At 34.8% G+C, this 19,888-nt stretch overlaps 1 protein-coding gene and 1 pseudogene across 1 annotated transcript; one reads left to right on the top strand and one right to left on the bottom strand.

Moving 5' to 3' along the window:
* Window positions 1-4,213: 4,213 nt before the first annotated feature.
* Window positions 4,214-5,240, top strand: LOC147392210 (VQ motif-containing protein 4 pseudogene; annotated as a pseudogene).
* A 3,028-nt stretch (window positions 5,241-8,268) lies between these two features.
* LOC147392209 (putative bifunctional methylthioribulose-1-phosphate dehydratase/enolase-phosphatase E1) lies at window positions 8,269-19,656 on the bottom strand. Its single transcript, XM_086458233.1, has 12 exons — window positions 19,282-19,656; window positions 19,048-19,184; window positions 18,352-18,447; window positions 17,519-17,638; window positions 12,649-12,738; window positions 11,113-11,295; window positions 10,748-10,903; window positions 10,418-10,564; window positions 10,121-10,222; window positions 8,950-9,059; window positions 8,747-8,865; window positions 8,269-8,482 (listed from the first exon to the last, which is right to left on the bottom strand). The coding sequence occupies exons 1-12, from the start codon at window positions 19,484-19,486 to the stop codon at window positions 8,391-8,393; spliced, it is 1,557 nt and encodes a 518-aa protein (XP_086314359.1). The 5' UTR covers window positions 19,487-19,656; the 3' UTR covers window positions 8,269-8,390.
* Window positions 19,657-19,888: the final 232 nt, after the last annotated feature.

The following is a 19,888-nucleotide window of genomic DNA, read 5'->3' as shown; positions in this document are numbered from 1 at the left end:
TAATGATTATTGTCAAAGTTTTAAGAACAAAATTGTAGTGAAGCAGAACTTAGAATATTAAAATACAATAAATAAATATAAGATTTAAGAAATTAAATTCTTTTAAAATTACAAGGATTTCATGGTATTTTGAATAACTCAACTCCTTAATTTAAGAAGGTTACTCTACAAGGAGGTTGCATGTTTTAAAAACTCACCCTTCCATTTAAGAAGATTTTTTTTTAGAATAATAACTGACTCAAAAAAGATACGCAAATACACACAACCGACGTGGAATGTGAATAAAATCATAAATTTTTCTTGTGTATCTCGAGGAAATCTATGGTTCTTTGCACATGCCACATCAGCTGAGTATGTTTTCTATTTTTTTGAGTCAAGTTTATCACGAATCTTTTTTTAAATGTCCTTGAAAATGAATGCTATAGCCTTGCATGTTTTTCGATACACTAATGATGGAGTAACACAATTGTGACACAAATGACATGGTGGCGTGCACATAACTGTAGATGTTTTTCCACGAGATACAAGTAAAAATGCATCTTTAGTTATGTGCGCACCACGACGTAATTGTGTCACAACCATGTCCCCCTTTGCGTGACCCCAGCAGGACTCTTTTCAATATCTTAATTAAGAAGGGTTTTTTATACAAATCTCAAAAAATAGATAATGACACATGTGTACGTATTGGTCAAGTCAAAACAACTGGTTGACTTCTTATTTAAGAACTTTTCTTTTAGGACCAAGAACTGGTTCTTATACATTATAGATCTTGACAGATGAACCACTAATCTATAAAAATAAAAAATAGAAAAACCGACTATTTTTAAGCATATTTCGATTCTCAATGAGCTGGATTGAATTTTTAAAATATTTTGATTAGATCCCATCGGACTGTTGGTCCAGTCCGATTTTTAAAACATTGATTATTTTGCGATGGTTGTCATAATTTTAAGACCACATCAAAGGACACCTTCTAATAGTTGCCTACTCTTAGTTATATTTGAGGGAAATGATTTTTTTATTATTGGGTGGTTAAGTGGCTTTTGGGTCAATGACAAAATATCTTATCGAAGATTCGACATTCTCAATTTTTATGGACTTTTTAACGTTCTCAATTTTTACGAACTCGGGGTTGAGCCACTTGCTTATAAAATGTACCCAATGATAAGTACATGTGATCAAGACCCAAATTTTAGATCCTACTAGATAAAATTATATCTGAATCATTTTGCTTCCACTCAATCTAGATTTGATCCAACCGAATTCTTTGATTTGAGTTCAGTTGGATCAGATAGAAGGGCGGAGACAAGATTTTCTTCTAGGGCGGGAAAATTATGATTAGTTGGTAAGGTTGAAGAGTTTGACTATCATTGGTTGAGGGGAGAAAATTAAAGGGTCTTTTTGTTAAGAGGGGAAGAAAAGGACGTTTAGGTCATTTATTATTAGATTATCAAAGAAGACTCAAGTCAAGGGAGCAATGCCATCAATCTAGAAACATTGAGTGTCTCAAAAACTCACTATAATAACTACATGCCACCTTAACTTGCTCTTCTCTAATACATTAATTAAAAATGACCTAAATACCCTCTTCTTCAACCTAAAACCAAAAATCCTTTGATTTCCTTTTCCAAAATCAGTCATCTTCAACCTTTTTGGTAAAAAGTTTATTCTACTCTTCAACCTTAAGATAAATTTCTACTATACTTCTTTGCTGATTATTGTAGTATTCTATTTTATTATTAGAATCCTTTTATTTAATAAGAATTCATGTTGTATTAAAGTAGCATAAAATGATATTTTAGAAAGAGTGGTAATAATATGACTCCCCCACATGGCATACTCAATCAACTCCCATGACGTGGGGTGTGCCAGAACCAAAGACTATGTGCTTTGGGATAAACAACCATATGTCCCCATATAGGCAACTTCACATATTTATGGGGATGTGTGGTTGTGTATCCCGAGGCATAAAGTCTATGGTTATGACACACCCCACGTCAGGGGAGTTGATTGAGTATGTCACGCAGGGGAGTCATATTATCACTACTCTTTTAGAAAACTTAAAAATATAACTTTCAAAGTAACATATCATTCGAATCTAGCCAGAGGATGTAAGTGCTCATATCAAATTTTAACTTGTCAAAGAAAGAAAAATGCTAAACTTAAAATAACATTGCCTTCGGCATCGTGTGCCCAGAACCATATATGCCTTTCCTAGAGATACGAGTATTGTACACTTGAGGAAAACCAATGGTTCTCTGCGTGCACAGTGCTGAAGGCAGTGTAGTAGGAAGCATGTGTAGTAGTATGGCTCTTGAAGAAAATTTAGAACCATATGTAGAGTGTGCAATGGTCAATCGATGGTGCCCAAACAATTGATCGATCGATGATCAATTGACCTAATAGGCTAAGTTTTCCAAACTTCATTTTATTTTCAAAAGACTAACACCATCATACAAATTAATAATTTGACAAAAAGGTCCTACTTTGTCAATTCAAATCATTTGTAAATACATTTTATTTTTATTTTTATTTTTATTTTTAAATACATCTCTCTTTCAAACAAGCCACATTAAATGATTATAAAGATTGAATGATAGTGATAATATATATATATATATATATATATATATTTATTTATTTATATATTTGTAAAAAATTAATTACAAATTATCATAAATGATTATAACAATTCGATGATAGTGATAATAATCAACCAAGAATTTTATTAAGGATTTTGTTAACGTGTGCCCACAACTTTCCAACCAAAAGACAAGGGAGATGCGCAATTCCTATCAATTCTCCGCTAATCTCTCTCGACTAGTTTCTCGATCCCAATTAACGCCTTTCTAACATTTAGTGCTCCTTCACAAAGACAAAGTTTTACTGGTGTTAGCTTTTATCGAAATCCTTTCTTTTTTAAAGTGCAATAAATACACTTTGTATTGAAAAAACCCTTAAATAAATTTATTTTTATCAAAATACCCTCAGATTCCAATTTTCAAAGTGTATTTATTGCACTTTAACGTGTGCCTTTAGGGTACATGTATACAAAACCCTTTTATTAATAGGAGAAAAAAAATTACAACCATCGTCTAATGTTTAGCAGACCCATTTTTCAACAATTTTTTTATGGGCAAATGTTGGAAGAGTATTTATATAATCAAATAAAACATTATATTTTGAAGAAAGATGAAAAAACATTTTTTTAGACATATTAATACTTGACCAAGGTCTTTTTTAGAAAACTAAAAGGAAAAATAATGACATAAATGTCTTCATGTTGTGATATTTTTCAAAGAAGTTGATAGCAGATTTTATGGGGTAGTTGGATCTGGGAGCATCTAAACTAATTAATCTAATCTAATGTGTGGTTGTGATCAATAGATGAGTCAAAGTCGTGGGTTGTGAAGTCAACGATATAAACATGAAACTTTTGACCACTGATTTTAATGATGCTGTCCACTGGATGAAAATTCCAGCGCATCCAATGGGATGCTGTCGACTTGTCCGTAATTTGATATGAAGTAGGTGAGCATATTTATCAGTTGAGCTAACATCATCTACATCCGGGAGTTGATTAGATATCCAACTCCTGAGATCCTTTCCCCCACTTAATTCAACATTGCATTTATAATAATGATTTTCTGACGCCCCCATTATAGAATCATAGATCATTTTCATCGAGATACATAAAAATATATATCTTTTTCATTCGATATATGTACTTAACTAACATGGAAAGAGCACAGAACCGTTGATCTTTTTTCTTATGTATCCCAAAAAAAAAATTTGATCTTTCAAGTCAGAATATTGCCATTATTTAAGAAAAAAAAAAACAAGTGAAACCCTTTCTTTACTAAGATAGTAAGATTTTGAGTCTAATTAAGGTCGTTTTGTTCAAATGGATTATCACATCAACAATCTAGCGCCACAGTCCTCTAAATTTCATCGAAAAAGTCAAATAAAAAAACAAGTTCTTTTGAGTGTGATCCAATTTTTTGAAAATAGAAAGCTACCAAATTTCCATATAGCCCCAAACTTAAATTTAAAATTAATATTCAACTGTCAAAAATAAAAAGTTCATAGAATTTTGCTTCTACAACCGTGAAGTATCTGATCATGTTTTTGATGCAAAGCCCAAGGACCCTTAGTCAGGGTGAAGTCCTTACTAGCTTAGTAAGGCTAGGCTAGGCGGACTCATAAAACAAAACTAGAATCGGAGAGATGAAGTCAAACTAAAACATCTCTCTCTCTCTCTCTCTCTCTCTCTCTCTGAGTGTCTAAAACTATTCTTAGATCTTCACAGGAACAAACCCATCAATGGAAACCTCACCAAAACAAATAGACAGAGAAAACTCACATCTCCAAACTTCCCCAAACAGCAACAACAATGGAGTTCAAATCCAACCTCCACTAACACCAAAACCCATCACCAGATCTGAAACCAACACACAACCAACGACCTTCATTGAAGCAGACACCTCTTCCTTCAAACAAGTAGTTCAGATGCTCACAGGTTCATCCCAGACCTTCAAACAACCATCATCAAAGCCACCCACAACCACAACAGTCGATTTATCCTCGAAAAGCGTAATCCCTCCGATCAAAACAGGGCCCAGGAAACAGGGGTTCAAGCTCTATGAGAGGAGAAACAGCCTCAAGAACCTCAAGATCAGTCCTTTAATGCCTGAATTGGTTCAGAATTTAGGGTTTTCGGCTAGAAATCAAGAGATATTGTCGCCCAGTGTGCTTAATTTTCCTTCTCTTGTGCTTAGCCCTGTTACGCCATTGATTCTTGACCAAGTTAAAAGGGCTCCAACACTATGTTCTTCAAGTAATTCGTCCATGGAAGAAGAGAGAGTAATTGCAGAGAAGGGTTTCTATTTGCATCAATCAGAGATTTCTACACCGAAAGACTCGGAGCCTCAGCTTTTGCCCTTGTTTCCAGTGACATCGCCTAGAGTTTCAGGTTCTTCTTCTTGAAAAGAAGAAGATATTTTTGGTTAATTTTTTAGGAGGAACATTAATGGGTAATGGATTATTCGCTGAGGAAAATAGAAATCTTTGCTTCAATTGTACAATTAATGGATAATAGGTTCCTCTCTTTTGTATCTTTCTTGTCTTATTTATGTATTTATGAGAGAATTCTTTCTCTTATAATTCTATTAATTGTTCATTTGGATTGTTTTTTAAGCTTCAAAAGGGTTCACTCTGCAAAGAATCCAAAATTCTCAGTTTGTTCTGTTCTTTACTGTTTGGAGACTCTGTGTTTTTGTGGACTGTTAATTGTTCATTTTGATTTTTTTAAGCTTCAAAATTCTAATGGATTTTCTCTTATTTTCTAGAAGATTTAAATGGGTTTTCTGATTCTTCAGCAAACAGACCAAAACCCTTTATTTTACTTTCTACTGTTTTGGCCTTTGGGAGATCTACAGATAAGGTGACCATCTTTTTCTCTGTTTCGTCTCATATACATAATTAAGTGAAAGAGAGAGAGAGAGAGAGAGAGAGAAAGTTGGTTAGACGTTTGAGCATTGAAGTGGAGAGAAAAAAAAAAGATTTCCACCAATGGTAAGGGTTGAGAGATAAAGTTGGTTTGAAGTTTGAACATTGAAGTGGTGAGAGAAAAGATTTCCAAGACAGAGAGAGAGAGAGATGGCTTGAAGTTCGAACATTGTGAGTGGGGAAGAGTTACAATGCACCAGTTGGAAAGGTCAACAGGCAGTAGTGCCAGCTGTCAGAAAATGATTGGCTGTAAGGGAAAGGAATCTTGACCCTTGTGTCTTTTCTCAATTCTTGGGAAAATGCTAAGGCCAGCAAGAATTGTGTGAATTTGACTATTACCACACTAACTTTTGCAAATGCCACCCCCAAGATATGTGTTAATTCTGTGATGATTTACAAATGAATTGGGGTGGCGTTAGAAAAGTTGATGTGGAAATAGAATCGGTAGTTCTAGTCTTTTTATAGAAGGTATTATTTTAGGACTTATTTCAGTCTCTCTGTGAAACACACAATTGAGATAAGAGAAAAAAAAAAAAGATTTCCACCAATGGTAAGGGTTGAGAGATAAAGTTGGTTTGAAGTTTGAACATTGAAGTGGTGAGAGAAAAGATTTCCAAGACAGAGAGAGAGTGAGAGTTGGCTTGAAGTTTGAACATTGTGGAGTGGGGAAGAGTTACAGTGCATCAGTTGGAAAGGTCAACAGTCAGTAGTGCCAGCTGTCAGAAAATGATTGGCTCTAAGGGAAAGGAATCTTGACCCTTGTGTCTTTTCTCAATTCTTGGGAAAATGCCAAGGCCAGCAAGAATTGTGTGAATTTGACTATTACCACACTAACTTTTGCAAATGCCACCCCAAGATATGTGCTAATTCTGTGATGATTTACAAATGAATTGGGGTGGCGTTAGAAAAGTTGATGTGGAAATAGAATCGGTAGTTCTAGTCTTTTTATAGAAGGTATTATTTTAGGACTTATTTCAGTCTCTCTGTGAAACACACAATTGAGATAAGAGAAAAAAAAAAAAAAAAGATTTCTTAGAGATCTGTTTTTATTTCCTAAGATTAACATAAAATTATTTTAGAGACATATTTTCTTTGGATCCCTCTCCTCAGCGTTCAAGATCAATTTGTGTTTTAGTTCCAATTATTTTGTACTCATATCCATATAAGTTTGAAAAGTTGCTCTTGGAATTCAAATTATCATTTGGCAAATGCATGCACGTAACATTAAGAATGGTAAAAACTGAGAAGTGGATCAACACTTTTAAAATATTAAGGTAAAGTTATATAATTTTTCTAATTATAATGTATAGATGCAAAAACTTGCACGATCTTGGGATCTGTGATGTTAGCTTAAGATTTCCTCCTCTCATGCTCTTGGGTATGTCTGCTACAATATCTCTTCGACGCTCAAGTCAGATCTTAGTATAAAGAAAATAATATAATTTTTTAAGAGGAGGAAATTATATCTTTTTTTTTTTTGTGTATTACATTACCTACCCATGTATTTATAGAGTTTAAATCCTAGGATCTTCGATGATCTTGTTACCGATTCCATCTCTAATTGTTTTTAGCAAGTAGGCCTTTACTTGGAACGTATTTGGTCAAGATTCTATGTTCAAAATTTCATTTAGGAATTTTCCCTTTATTAATTCAAGATCTTCCATATTTGACTCTGCACATCCTTGATTTTTTGGGATTTGATTCATCAAATCTATTTGTCACGTGTCCCGTGTCCGATTCTATATTCATGATCATCGAGGTTCAACCCCCTTTTAGATATGAAATTTGACTTATCCAAGTATCCCTTGTTGTATTAGACTTGGGTACAAAACCTCAATGTCCTTTATTCCTTCCTGATCTCAATGTGCCATGTGTCAACTTTTGATGTCTTACTTACGTGCCATGTGTCAACTTTTGATGTCTTACTTACGAAAAATATCCTCCACATACTGCATGATCAATTCATTTTTAATAATCAAAATATCACTGTCAGTAATTATAAGCTTTTTTTTAATTTTATTTTTATTCTTCTTTTCTTGATAAACTTTACCAACTAAACTAATTTATAAGTTAATAAATTGATGATTTAAAATCAAAAGCTCATGTGGGAAGACAGCACGTTGTGCAATTGGTCGTTTGGTTACCGTATTTAGAAGATTATTTTGGTAAAAAGAACTTTGGACATTTTGATAAATTATATTAAAAGCTTTGGTCATTAATTTATTATCTTAAATATTTTGAAGGATATGTTAACTACTAACTAAAAAAATTAAAGGCACTATCAACTAAATAAATTGCACCTTGAAGTCTAATAGACTTTTCTCATTTATGCTGTCCAGACCATTGTACATTATTTGACCATTTCAACCTCAATTCCAAGGATCTAATACATTATTGCTGGTCATCGAAGATGCATCCACGCATGAATTTCAAGGACAAACAACACAATTTAGACCGCATGGGGTTGATTAAGAACTTTGATTTGCAGTGGATGAATCCTCAGCCCAATCGGATCCAGGAAATCTTCCCAGACCACAACGAAAGAAAATAATTAGTATGAAACTAGTTCTCATCTGCATTTCGTACCCAAAGATGATGTTCGTTTTTGATAAATTCCCAACGAAGATCGGATTTGAATAACTTTCAAAGATGTGTCGTATATTTGAATATTCAACTTCTGAAGAGGACAAAATAATCTGCAATGTACCGGTGTTCTTACTTTCATTCATTTACCAAGTAGTAGCAAATGTGCAAGTAATATAAACTCGGTATAAACTTATGATCCAAAACTATTAACAACCCATTTTAGCAAATATTAAGTTGCTGTATGTATAAATTTATTTGTGTTATGGTTATTAAGATTATTGAAAATCATATTCGTTCTAGATATCTAAAAAGGATTGGACAGTTTTAAACCCATGATTCTCAGGGAGAGGTCCGTTTCCTGGCCGGATGGAAATGATCACGTCCAAACCTGAAATGTAGATTAGTTTAAAATAATAAATAAGATTAGAAAATCGAGGAATGAGAGTGGCAGTAAAGCAATTTAAGCAAGACAATCTCCCCCTCTTCCTTGGAACATATCCCATTTTAAATGGGATAGGTGTCAAAAGAGGTGCTTGAGTTCCTCCTTTCGTCAAGGTGGAATTGTTCAAAAGATAACCAAGTTACATCAAATGTAACCCTAAAACTATCGTGGAAGATTTAGAACAAAAAATGTATATTAATAGATTGTTACCTGCTGACTTTGCAGCCACGGCTTCTTGATGGATGTCTGTCAAAAATAAGATCTCCGATGGCTTATCTACCCCCACTGACTGTGAGATCTCGAAGTAACTACGTGTTTCCCTTTTGTTTCTTCACAAGAAAATAGAATAGACGAAAAATTCACAAGTAGAAGAAAGAAAGCTTAAAGCAGAGGAAGATATTAAGGAAACTTACCCTATTGTGGTATCGAAAAAACCACATAAATATTTTCTCAAGTCCCCGTAATTTGAATTGCCAAAGATAAGCCTTTGAGCCTCCCTGCTACCACTAGAATATATGTATACCTGCAGGAGGAGAACAGTGGAGGTGACAACCCATAGAAATGGGAAGGATATCACAAATGTGAAATTCATGTTGGAAAATTTAATTTGAATATGGGGAGAAGAAAAGGAGGCAGAAAAATAAGAAATTGATGGAGAGGTACTTAAGACTTTAAGGCTTGATTTAATGACGATATCTTTAAAACAGATTTTGTCTCCATTATGGTAATAGTAAAACTCGCAAACGCGCAAAGGGTTTTAGATAAACCGTTTCCAAGAAACAATGGAACCCAGATCTTTGTAATTATTCTCAGATAATAATACACAATCTGATTGCAGCCCGAATCACCCTTAGTAGAAGACACAGATAATACCCAATCAATGTATAAGATAAAAGACAAGAAATCTGGTTCGGTTTTTCTCATTAACTTGTCTGAACAATCTGAGATCCTATCTTTATGGTTCTCTATGCACCCTTTGGGAATGCCTTGTTGCCCGGATGGTTGGACTGGTCCAAACCTATGCAACCCTTCACGCTTACCACCTATACAACCAATGGCTAGTTGGCTCATGTCTGTTCGCACAATGAACCATTGGATTTGAACTGACACAAGTCCTAGTGCTTGATTGTAAAATGGATGCATGAGATTAAATCAATCCATCACATCCCAATGGTTATCGAATGAACCATTGGTGAGATGGGTAGCAGAAATAGGAAATGCCTCTCAACTCATCCCGATAATGCGTACGTAAGTGCATAGTGCGCCTGCCCAAGGGTACTGCACTATCATAGTTGGCACATAAGCTACCAGAGTTAACATATATACAGGGGAAGCAATCATAAAAAGACGAACACCTACCAAAGGTACAAACCTGAACAACTAAATAAGATCATGTTTCTGATAACAATGTCATTTTAGCATATCAAGAAATAAGTTTTTGTTTCAATTAGCAAATGGTATCGTTATACAATAGTTAAACTGCCAAAAATTCCTGCATCTCTTTACACCATTTAATAATCTAATGAGTTGAGTATAAAGAAAAACGACACAAAAGTAGCAAGAAAGTAATGTAAGTGCAAGAACCTTGATGCCTGAAGCATGCCACTTCTCAAGAGCTTTGGGTACATCCTCAAAAACTACTCCCTCCAAATCATTATTTTGATACCCAGTTCGCCATATATGGCCCTGTATTAGGAGAAGAATCAAATATATATATATATATATATATAATGGACTTCTTTTTCATTGGTGAAAAATGAAAATGAGAAATAGATACCAAAGAAAAGCCTGTTTTGAAAGTAGGATTTTTTTTTTTTTTTTTTAATATATATAAAGTCGAGTTTTTTTTTTTTATCGATATATAAAGTCAAGTTTGCTTGCCTGCAGTTGTTTTAGGGCAGTAATTTTCCTGTCAGCCTTAATCATTTCTTCCACATTAGCTACCAAGGATGCAATCACCTTTTCTTTTCCTGCATCAGAGGGGGGGATGGGCAGGCCACTAAGACCTTGTTTCAAATCATCCTCAACCTGTGCAAATGGTAAACTTAATTAGCATTCATAATCTTAAATTTCTGAGGATGAGAATCTTAGACTCTTTAATTGAAAGAGAAGCTGCACATGAAAAGCTATTATGCAGCAACATAAACTCACAACACCAAGATGGTTGCATCATAATGCGAACTGCTACACATGAGAGCAACAGAATCTTACTTGAGCACGTAGCAAATTAATATCATCTTGAGTTTCTTCAGAGTCATATGTTGCAGTTAAATGCTTCCCCACATTATCACGGGCATAAGGAAAAAGAACATCGGTAACAAATGATATTGGAGTCGTTGTCCCTTCAATGTCAAGAAGAATGCAACGCTGAAAAATAACCAGCAATGAATTAAAGGAAAACACAGCTTGAACTGCATTAAGTTTGCATCTAGGCACTTGTTCAACAAAATATTGAACCCAATAATATGGAGGTACTCATATTAAAAGCTTGGGATAAGAAGAAATCTTTTTTGTGAAGGAAGAACATTGAAACCTGAGTTTTTCGTTATGTGAAGTTACAGAGTTCAAGGACTTACCCAGGATGGATCAATTGATTGATTTCTGTTCAGAGCCCCCACCTTCACATTCTCTTTTATGTCGTTATCATCACCACAAATTTCCCTGACATGATGAACAGGACCGTGACTTGGAGTAGACCAGTCCAAGCCCAATTGATGAAGTTTGATAGCAGCATCAAAGAGATAGTGATAACATTCCGCCTGAAACAGTCACTCATCAATTAGAAGAAAGTCATAACAGATTATTTCACCTATCACCAATCCATGCCTACAGAAAACAACAACAACAAAGCCTTATTTTAAAGATTTGGGGTCGACTAAACAAATCTTGTTCCTCCATTCTACTCTGTCTAAAGCCAAGTCACAAGCATCCCTGCCAAAAATAGTAAATAGTAGGATAACTCGTACATTTTTTACTCAAATTTACCCCCCATAAAAACTATCATGCAGTTATTATGTCATTGTATAGAACTACATGTAGCATAGTCACAAAGTTGGGGTTCAAGAATAAGTCAGCAAGGGGAAAATTTGGAAAAATTGTTTGAATCTTGATGATATTTTCAAATCAAGATGAAGAAACATGGAACACACACCAAATGAAAAAGTATCATCCCAATGGATCAAGAACAAAGCGAAAAAAACTGAACCAACAATTAGTCCCAGAAATGTAATGCATGGGAGAGCCAGCAGAAGAAAAAAAACATGTCAGCAGAGATCCCCCAAAAATAAAAAGACATGGAAAAATTATAGTATTTTGTTTTTTCATTTGACAGATTATAATATAATTAGAAAAATCTTCAGCCATCTACAAGCAACCCACATTATTATGTCAAAACAATGTGGATTGGATGGTTTTGCTTCCAACTTGAATATGGGGATTTTGGATTTCCAAAATAACTGGGTCCTGCCAATTGAAGTGGTGATCAATTAACATGATCCAACCAATGCCATAATATAACAGGGTCGTGCATAACCTGATTCTTGTTTGATGGTTTTACTTCCAACTTGAATATGGGTCTTGCCAAATTAAAGTTAATATTATTCTAGGGGGGATTATGGTTTTCCAAAAATAATTGGGGTTTTTTAGATATTGTGTTTTTGAATTGAGTTTGTGACTTCTCAAGATTACACGGTTTCTTATATCGTTCTGTGCAAAATCAGAAGAAAAATTATCACTCGCTATTGTTGTTGTCACGTCACCATTTTTGTGCTTTGTGCATGTACTTGGAAACATTCATGGCCTCAGATTGCTTCTTTATTTTTTTTAGTAATTCTTAATAACAAGGGCAATAGATTAAGTCAGTCTAGTAGTGAACTGTGAATCCTGTAAAAATGTACATGAACATGCTCTCAATGCCAAAGGATCATACAGAAAATTATAGAGTGCCAACATATTTTCATAAAGTGCCCAAACATCAAAAAACTTAATACACCAAATATGTACTCTAATTAGAGGACTTTTCACTGAAGGTATGGACTCCAATGGAAACTTTTGAAGCAGAAAGAAGACTAATTGATCAACATGATTCAAATCTTCTCCATAACAACACAAACCTGAGTCTTAGCACTGATCCATGAGTCTCCCCATATATATATCCCATGGTTGCGAACAAGCACTGCCGTTGATTTTGGATAGGCTTTAATCTGCAAATCATTAAGATAACTAAAGTCATCACTTGTCTTTGAGAGAAGTACTTCACAAGATGAAACTAGTCAGAAACTTGTGAAAAGTCTCAATGCAAGAATGAAAACAATCTCAAACCAACAAAAGAATTCGTATAGCTTTCAAGGGCTCGTTTGAATGACAAATAATAAATACAATCATCATCATCTATGAACGATAAAGAAAAAGGCATATGAACATATAAACAACAATTTGAATAAATTATCCCCCATTTGCTAATACCAAACCTAATACCTTTTTCAGATCATTCAGTTTTATTGGAGATGACGAATACTTCCAAATAGAAGATTAAATTTGATTTACTCATTGCAGGGGATCATAAGAAACTAGAAAGAGGTTAGGAGCAGCGGTTTCAAGGTCGGGAACATATGAGTAAAAAAAAAGGATTAAACTAAATAAAAAGCTAAAAATAAAAAATCAACTACGCAGAATATTCACAGAAACCTGAATAGTTTTTCAGAATTCCAAGTTTCCAACAATACAATATAAGTATCTCAAAGTGCCAGCTTGCTGAGTTGGTGAAGTTTGGAGTGTTGACGCCAGACCTAGGTTCCAAACCCACCTTCGCCTTTTAGTTACTTATCTTATTAACAACAGCCTTACCAATTGGCAACATCAAACATTTAACTGCTTGGGCCCTTTCATACTTGAAACTCAAAATGACATTCACAATGTCAAGATGTGGTTTTTTTGTGCTAGCATCTACCATACATGATAGAGACAGCAGAAGAATTTTCAGAACTCCTGCCACAACATCTAGTAGCTCATTAGAAAGTTTCTGACAATGTGAGATAAATACAGCGCTTCATCAATTTGTGTAAGGAATATTATAGGGAGCATATCTTCTTGTTCACAATAGAGATCCAACACTTGCTTCGCGTCACGTTGAGTCGATCGCCGGAGATCGATAGTCCAAAAAACCGTCACGTTTACGCTACTAAAGCTGTCGTTGTTTCCACGCTTTAAACCTTAGGGTCCTCTTGATAGAAACCCAGAACCCTGCAGCTTAGAGAGAAGAAGTTTTTGTTTGGGAGAATCTTATTTTCTGTTTTCTCTTGTTTGCTTATTCACGTCCCACATCTTATCTATTTATAGACAAAATAAGAACTCAACCTTATTAGAACTCTAACTCTAAAAATGAGTCCTAATACGTGAATAATAAAAGTTGGGTCTACATGGACGCCCAAAAAACAACTAAAATCTCCCACTCGTCCATGGTAGGACTTAATAATCATCTCCTCATCTCAAGTTATGCATATATTTTCTTCATACAAGGGAATGAGGTGTGCGACTAACGGGAGTTTGACCTCCGGAGAGAACTTTATGTCAAATTTCTATCTAACTGACAAAACACATCTTATCTCCTATAACTCACATATACCCCAGACTTATTTGGCCACATCAGATTAAACATTTTCCAAACCCTCATGAGCCTAAGCTCAGAACAATGATCAATCCTGTACACAATGCATAAGCTTTCTTTCAAAAATAAAATAATTTGTAAAATTATATATTTTGTTGAATATACAATAGTATACTTTAAAAAATTTGAAAGTAAAAATATCAGTGTCAGCACAAGCTCTTATCATTGTGTACAATATATCATTAGAATGTGATGCCAAATAATCTTCCTCAAGCCCTCATGTTACTTAGTTTTGGTTAAGTTACTTTCTTAGTCATGTTCCATTAGACCTTATCAATCCTAGTCATAGGTAACATGCTAGAGTCAGTAAACATTAACCTCTACTCTACATCATAATCATAAGTAACTAAGGGCACAATAATTACCTAATTATTTAAAATACTCACAGAGTAAGGAAACAAGAAATCATTAACTTACTCGCATAGGTAATAATAAAGGTCAAAAATAAATAACGCATGTAGTATGACTTACATGCTATGGTGGAGTTCCTCAAAAGTTCGTCAACCTCAACACCATACAGATCAAAGTCTAGTTGCACTGTGAGCGCCTAACCTGAACTTCTCAATCCAATTACTTACATAAGCACTTGATTAAGTTCACATCCGGCTTTCTCAAGCTTTATAATTCTACAAGTCTATGAATCATAATCGATTCCTATGAATCTCATCTCGACAATATTCGAGGTAATAATAATATAATTATCAAACTCACAATCATTGCACCTTGTAAAATTGGTTCAACCCTTAAGGTTTAATTGTCTAAATAATACCTTCCTATTCGTAGTCTATGCATCAAGGCGGTCATTGTGTGAGTGAATGACCTTTACCTGATGACAAAAAACAAGTCCATGTTCAAAAACATAGAAAAAAATGTGTAGGCATAAGATAATCTAAAAAAAATGCAATGTTATGATGATTTAATCAAATGGAAAGAATAAATAATTATATATAAAAAGAAATGTTCAATGAAATAAGAAGTCTATTACAATCACAAATCAAAACCTACGAAGTCCCAAACTCCTAATATGAGTATGATAAATGTCTCGTGAAATAGGTTTAGTCAGAGGACCTGCTACCATCTGACCCGAAGAAATATGTAATAAGACTACCTCCTTCTACGCAACCATATCTCGAATGAAGTGATAGCGAATATCGATGTGCTTCGATTTTCCATGGCATTTAGGATTCTTGGCATATATGCTAGTGCTGTCATGCTATCACAATACAATGATACATAATGTGAGGTACTATGCACTATACTGAGTGGAATAAGGAACCTTCTCAACCACACAGTTTCTTGAATCGCAGCACTACATGCAATGTATTCTGATTCCATCGTGGATAATGCAACACAAGATTTTTTCTTACTAGACCAAGAAACAACACCACCTCCAAGCAAGAATGCATAACCTGATGTGGATCTACGCTCATCTAGGTCACTAGCCCAATCAACATCACTATAGCCCTGTAAACACAAATCTGCTCCCTGGTAACTTAGTGAATAATCTGTAGTCCCACGCAAGTATCGAAAAATGCTCTTTACTGCCTTCCAATGAGCAGTTCCTGGATTACTTTGATAACGACTAACCAATCCTACTACAAAGCAAATATCCGGTCGAGTACACATCATAGCATACATCAGACTCCCAATTGCATTTGCGTAGGGCATTTGTGCCATCTTTTCCTTCTCTGCATCCGTCATAGGGCAAAGACCAAGATGTAAGGAATGTCCCTTCTAGACTGGAGTGTCTATGGGTTTACAATTTTGCATACGGAAACGCTCGAGCACTCTATTAATGTAAGTCTCCTGAGACAAACAAAGAAGTCTCTTAGAACGATCACGAATGATCTTAATTCCAAGTACAAAATTTGCTTCACCAATATCCTTCATTTCAAAATTTGAGGATAAGCACTTCTGAGTAGCGACAATCAACTCCATATCATTTCCAGCCAACAAAATGTCATCAACATACAAAGACAATATTAAGAAACTCTTTCCACTCTGTTTAACATACACACAATGGTCATCTTCCATCATCGTAAACCCATTTGTAATAATGACTCGATGAAAACGAAAGTACCATTGCCTGGATGATTGCTTCAAACCATAGATAGACTTTCTAAGCTTGCAGACTTTGCGCTCATGTCCTTCTATTTTGAAGTCTATGGGTTGATCCGTATGGATCTCCTCATCCAAATCTCCATTGAGAAATGTTGTCTTAACGTCCATCTGGAAAAGTTCTAAGTCTTAATATGCGACAATGGCTAAAATGAGGCAAACGGATGTGAGTCTTACTACTGGTGAGACTCAACTCTTATTATTCACATATTAGGACTCCTTTTTGGAGTTAGAGTCCTAATAAGGTTGACTTCTTATTTTGTCTATAAACAGATAAGATGTGGGACGTAAATAAGCGAACAAGAGAAAACAGAAAATAAGATTCTCCCAAACGGAAACTTCCTCTCTAAGCTGCAGGTTTCTGGGTTTCTATCAAGAGGACCCTAGGGTTTAAGGCGTGGAAACAACGACAGCTCTAGTAGCGTCAACATGACGGTTTTTTGGACTACCGATCTCCGGCGATCAACTCAATATGACGTGAAGGAAGGTTCGGATCTCCTCTGTGAACAAGAAGGTACGCTCCCTATAATATTCCTTACAATTTGTATCATTGAAACAACTCAAAACAGGGAAGTTTTCATTCTTCGAGCATTTAAGCCACCTTCATTCAACCTATTCTAAAATGGTGTGATGGGTTACCTCCATATCAAAATATCATGACAATCAACACGGATGGATCAACGATAGAAATACGAGTACAATTGGGCATCATTTTCAAGTATAAATATCATACTTATAACGTATAACCTTTACAACAGGTAATGGAGAAAATCAGACCAAAACTATAAGTAATGGGAAGAAACCACTTGCTCCAATATAACACCAGTTTAAGTAACATAATCCAGTAAAATTACACTAGTCCTCTTGCACAGACATGTTAAATGAAAGAGCACTAACCCAAAGGAATACAAGTACAAAGAAAGAGAGAGTTTCATAAGGAACATTATTGAATTGTGATTGGAAATCAGTAACTCCCAGTATTCCAAGTTTCCTACAAATAAAAGCATACTTCTGCACACTGACCAGTGATAACAGCTGTTAATGTCTATGACACAATCAAATATTTATTGAAATTTTCATGTTATTGGGATCACTCCATCTGAACATTTATTATCGTCCAATGTCATCCATAATACATAGATCACCAAAATGTTAATAGATCCAACCATATGCACAATTAAACATTAAAAAAGAAGTACCGCTTCACTAAGAGATTCTGTGAGCTCGCTCTCATAGGCAGTGTTCTCAATTATTGGGACGACAAGTTCATCATGATAACCGTGACCTTGAATTCCTTTTATCATCTCCATATGGGTTATCTGCAACATTAGAACAGGAAAGCCCAAAATATGAAAAAGATGCAATAAAAAATAACGGACAATCATGAATGCATATGCTTGAACTTTTGAACTAATCAAGAAGAAAATATCCAAATAATACACCTGGCAAAAGAAACACTTCTAAGTAAACAAATGTAGAGTCTAGGATATAATAAGAATACATTTTTGTAAACCTATATAATAACTCAGCAATCTGGCTATTTAAAAGGGTATGTTAAGATACAATTTTAACTATGGAATCTGAGTTAGTTTCGTTGGCAATTAACATTCACATCAGCATAAGAGAGAACCAACTCTTACAGAAACAGCGATACTAACAATGATGAATCGGAGCTGTGTTTTGGAAAATTATTCTTAAAATGTATGATTGGACATTTCTATTGAAAAAACCCAATCCTGTAATCGCGTGAATCACCTCCTTTGGGTAAGACAGTCTGTTGGACATCTTATCATTTCATTGTATAAGCTATTTTTATATTTCAAGCACTGCATCTGTACCATAAAGCAAATGCCATATCTCTTTAGTCTGAGAAAGTAAGTCCAAGGAATATTTGTAAGGAACCAAATGATAAAACTAGTAGATTGAGACCAAGTACAGATAAATAAAAGGCCAATGATAGATTCAAGAGAATGTACAAGGGAAAAAACAAGAGTGATTCAATTTTGATAATTGTCAAAGTTCAAGAATTTACTCGAAACTCCTTTGAGAAGGGATGAATCATTGTTACAAGACAAGACTCCATCCCATGACTGTGAATAACAGCTCCAGCGTTACGCATCTGATAGGCCTGGATAAACCAAAAAACGGAAGCATCATCTTTATCATCAACAATGATTATCATTATGTTGATAATTAAAAATTCATTCTTTTAGCCACAAAAATCAACGAAAAAATAAAACTAATTGATGAAAATTCATCATCGGTATCCTAGCCCTTGTGTTCTTAAGGTCCAAACTCTACCAAGAGTTCAGGGTTTTGTTTTCTTTGAGAAATTGGTGTTTGGGTTAGACCTTTTACTTCAAGGAGGTTTATAGATTGATGTTATCTTTCATTTTTTCATCAGAACTAGCTTGCAATACTTGTAATACTTTTTCCCATGAGCGTGTAAGCTTCCATTATAAATCAATCATCATCATCATCATCTACACCTTATTCCAATTACTGGGTTCGGTAACTTGGATCATATTTCACCATTTAACTCTATAAACAACACTAAAATAAAATCCACAAATTTGGATTTAAACATTATTCCAAAGAACTTGCTTCAGCAACATGAATCATATTTCACCATTTCTCTCTACAAAAACCACTAAAAAAAATTCAACTTTTTGGGCTGAATGAATTTGATTACTTAAAAAATATGATTTTTTTTTTTTCAAAAACAAACCTTCATGAAGAGAGAAGCACAATCAGTACACTTGGGAGGCTTATGGGGATAACCCTTGGGTGAAGGAGTTGACAACATAGACCCATTTGAGGAAAGCAAGTACATATCCTCTGGAAGCATTCGCTCCTTCTGAACACCTACATCACCATCATCAACAACATCATCATCAAGAACAACAACAACAACATCAAAATCATGAAGAAATCGAAAGAGATAGAGAGAGAGAGAGAGAACCAGAAGGGGACATGACGATGAGCTGTTGAGATTTGGGGATGCAATCATCATGAACTTTGATGGTGATGCTTCCACCAGTACCAGATACCCATCCGAGTGTGTAGAAGTGACGGCACAGCTCTGATACTAACTCCCTTGTCTCCATCACTATGTTGCTCTCTATGTATGCTTGAGACGACACACCATTCACCTCTGATTCCCCCATTTTTCTTCCTCTTCTTCTTCTTGATTTTTAATCTATTTTTGTTCTTTGTTTTTTGGGGGGGTGAAGATTCCTAAAGCTGTTGAGCGTAAAATTGAAGCTGTGGACACTGAAATTGAGAAGATTATGGAGAAAATAGAATTTGGTTCTTTGTTCTTACCAGGCCCCGGGCCTATCTCTGTATTTATTAATTTTGATTTTATTAATTAAAGTTGGGAAAGGAGGAAAAAACTTCGTTGCGGAATTACTTATTGAATTTGATGTAAATTTCTTAGAAAGTAGCCACGTGAACCTTTTTTTCTAACTTACAAGTGGTCGGGCTTCAATTTAGGTTTGAAAAATGCTATCATGGAGATTGTCCATCCACATGATCTCTGGGATGTCAAGGAATGATTCTCAAGAAAT

The sequence above is a fragment of the Akebia trifoliata genome, chromosome 11 (genome assembly GCF_017979445.1).
Source record: "Akebia trifoliata isolate Shusen 1 chromosome 11, ASM1797944v1, whole genome shotgun sequence".
NCBI lineage: Eukaryota > Viridiplantae > Streptophyta > Magnoliopsida > Ranunculales > Lardizabalaceae > Akebia > Akebia trifoliata.
Note: the sequence above shows the minus strand (reverse complement) of the source record. Positions and strands in the feature narration are given on the sequence as shown.

Bases quoted from the DNA above. Each gene is read 5' to 3' on its own strand.
- LOC147392209 (XM_086458233.1), bottom strand. From the start codon at position 19,486: ATGGGGGAATCAGAGGTGAATGGTGTGTCGTCTCAAGCATACATAGAG. The intron at 8,866-8,949 runs GTAAGTTTCCTT...TTTCTTGTGAAG, and splicing joins TTTTTCGATACCACAATAGG to AAACAAAAGGGAAACACGTA. The intron at 8,483-8,746 runs GTAACAATCTAT...TCTACATTTCAG, and splicing joins CGTGGCTGCAAAGTCAGCAG to GTTTGGACGTGATCATTTCC.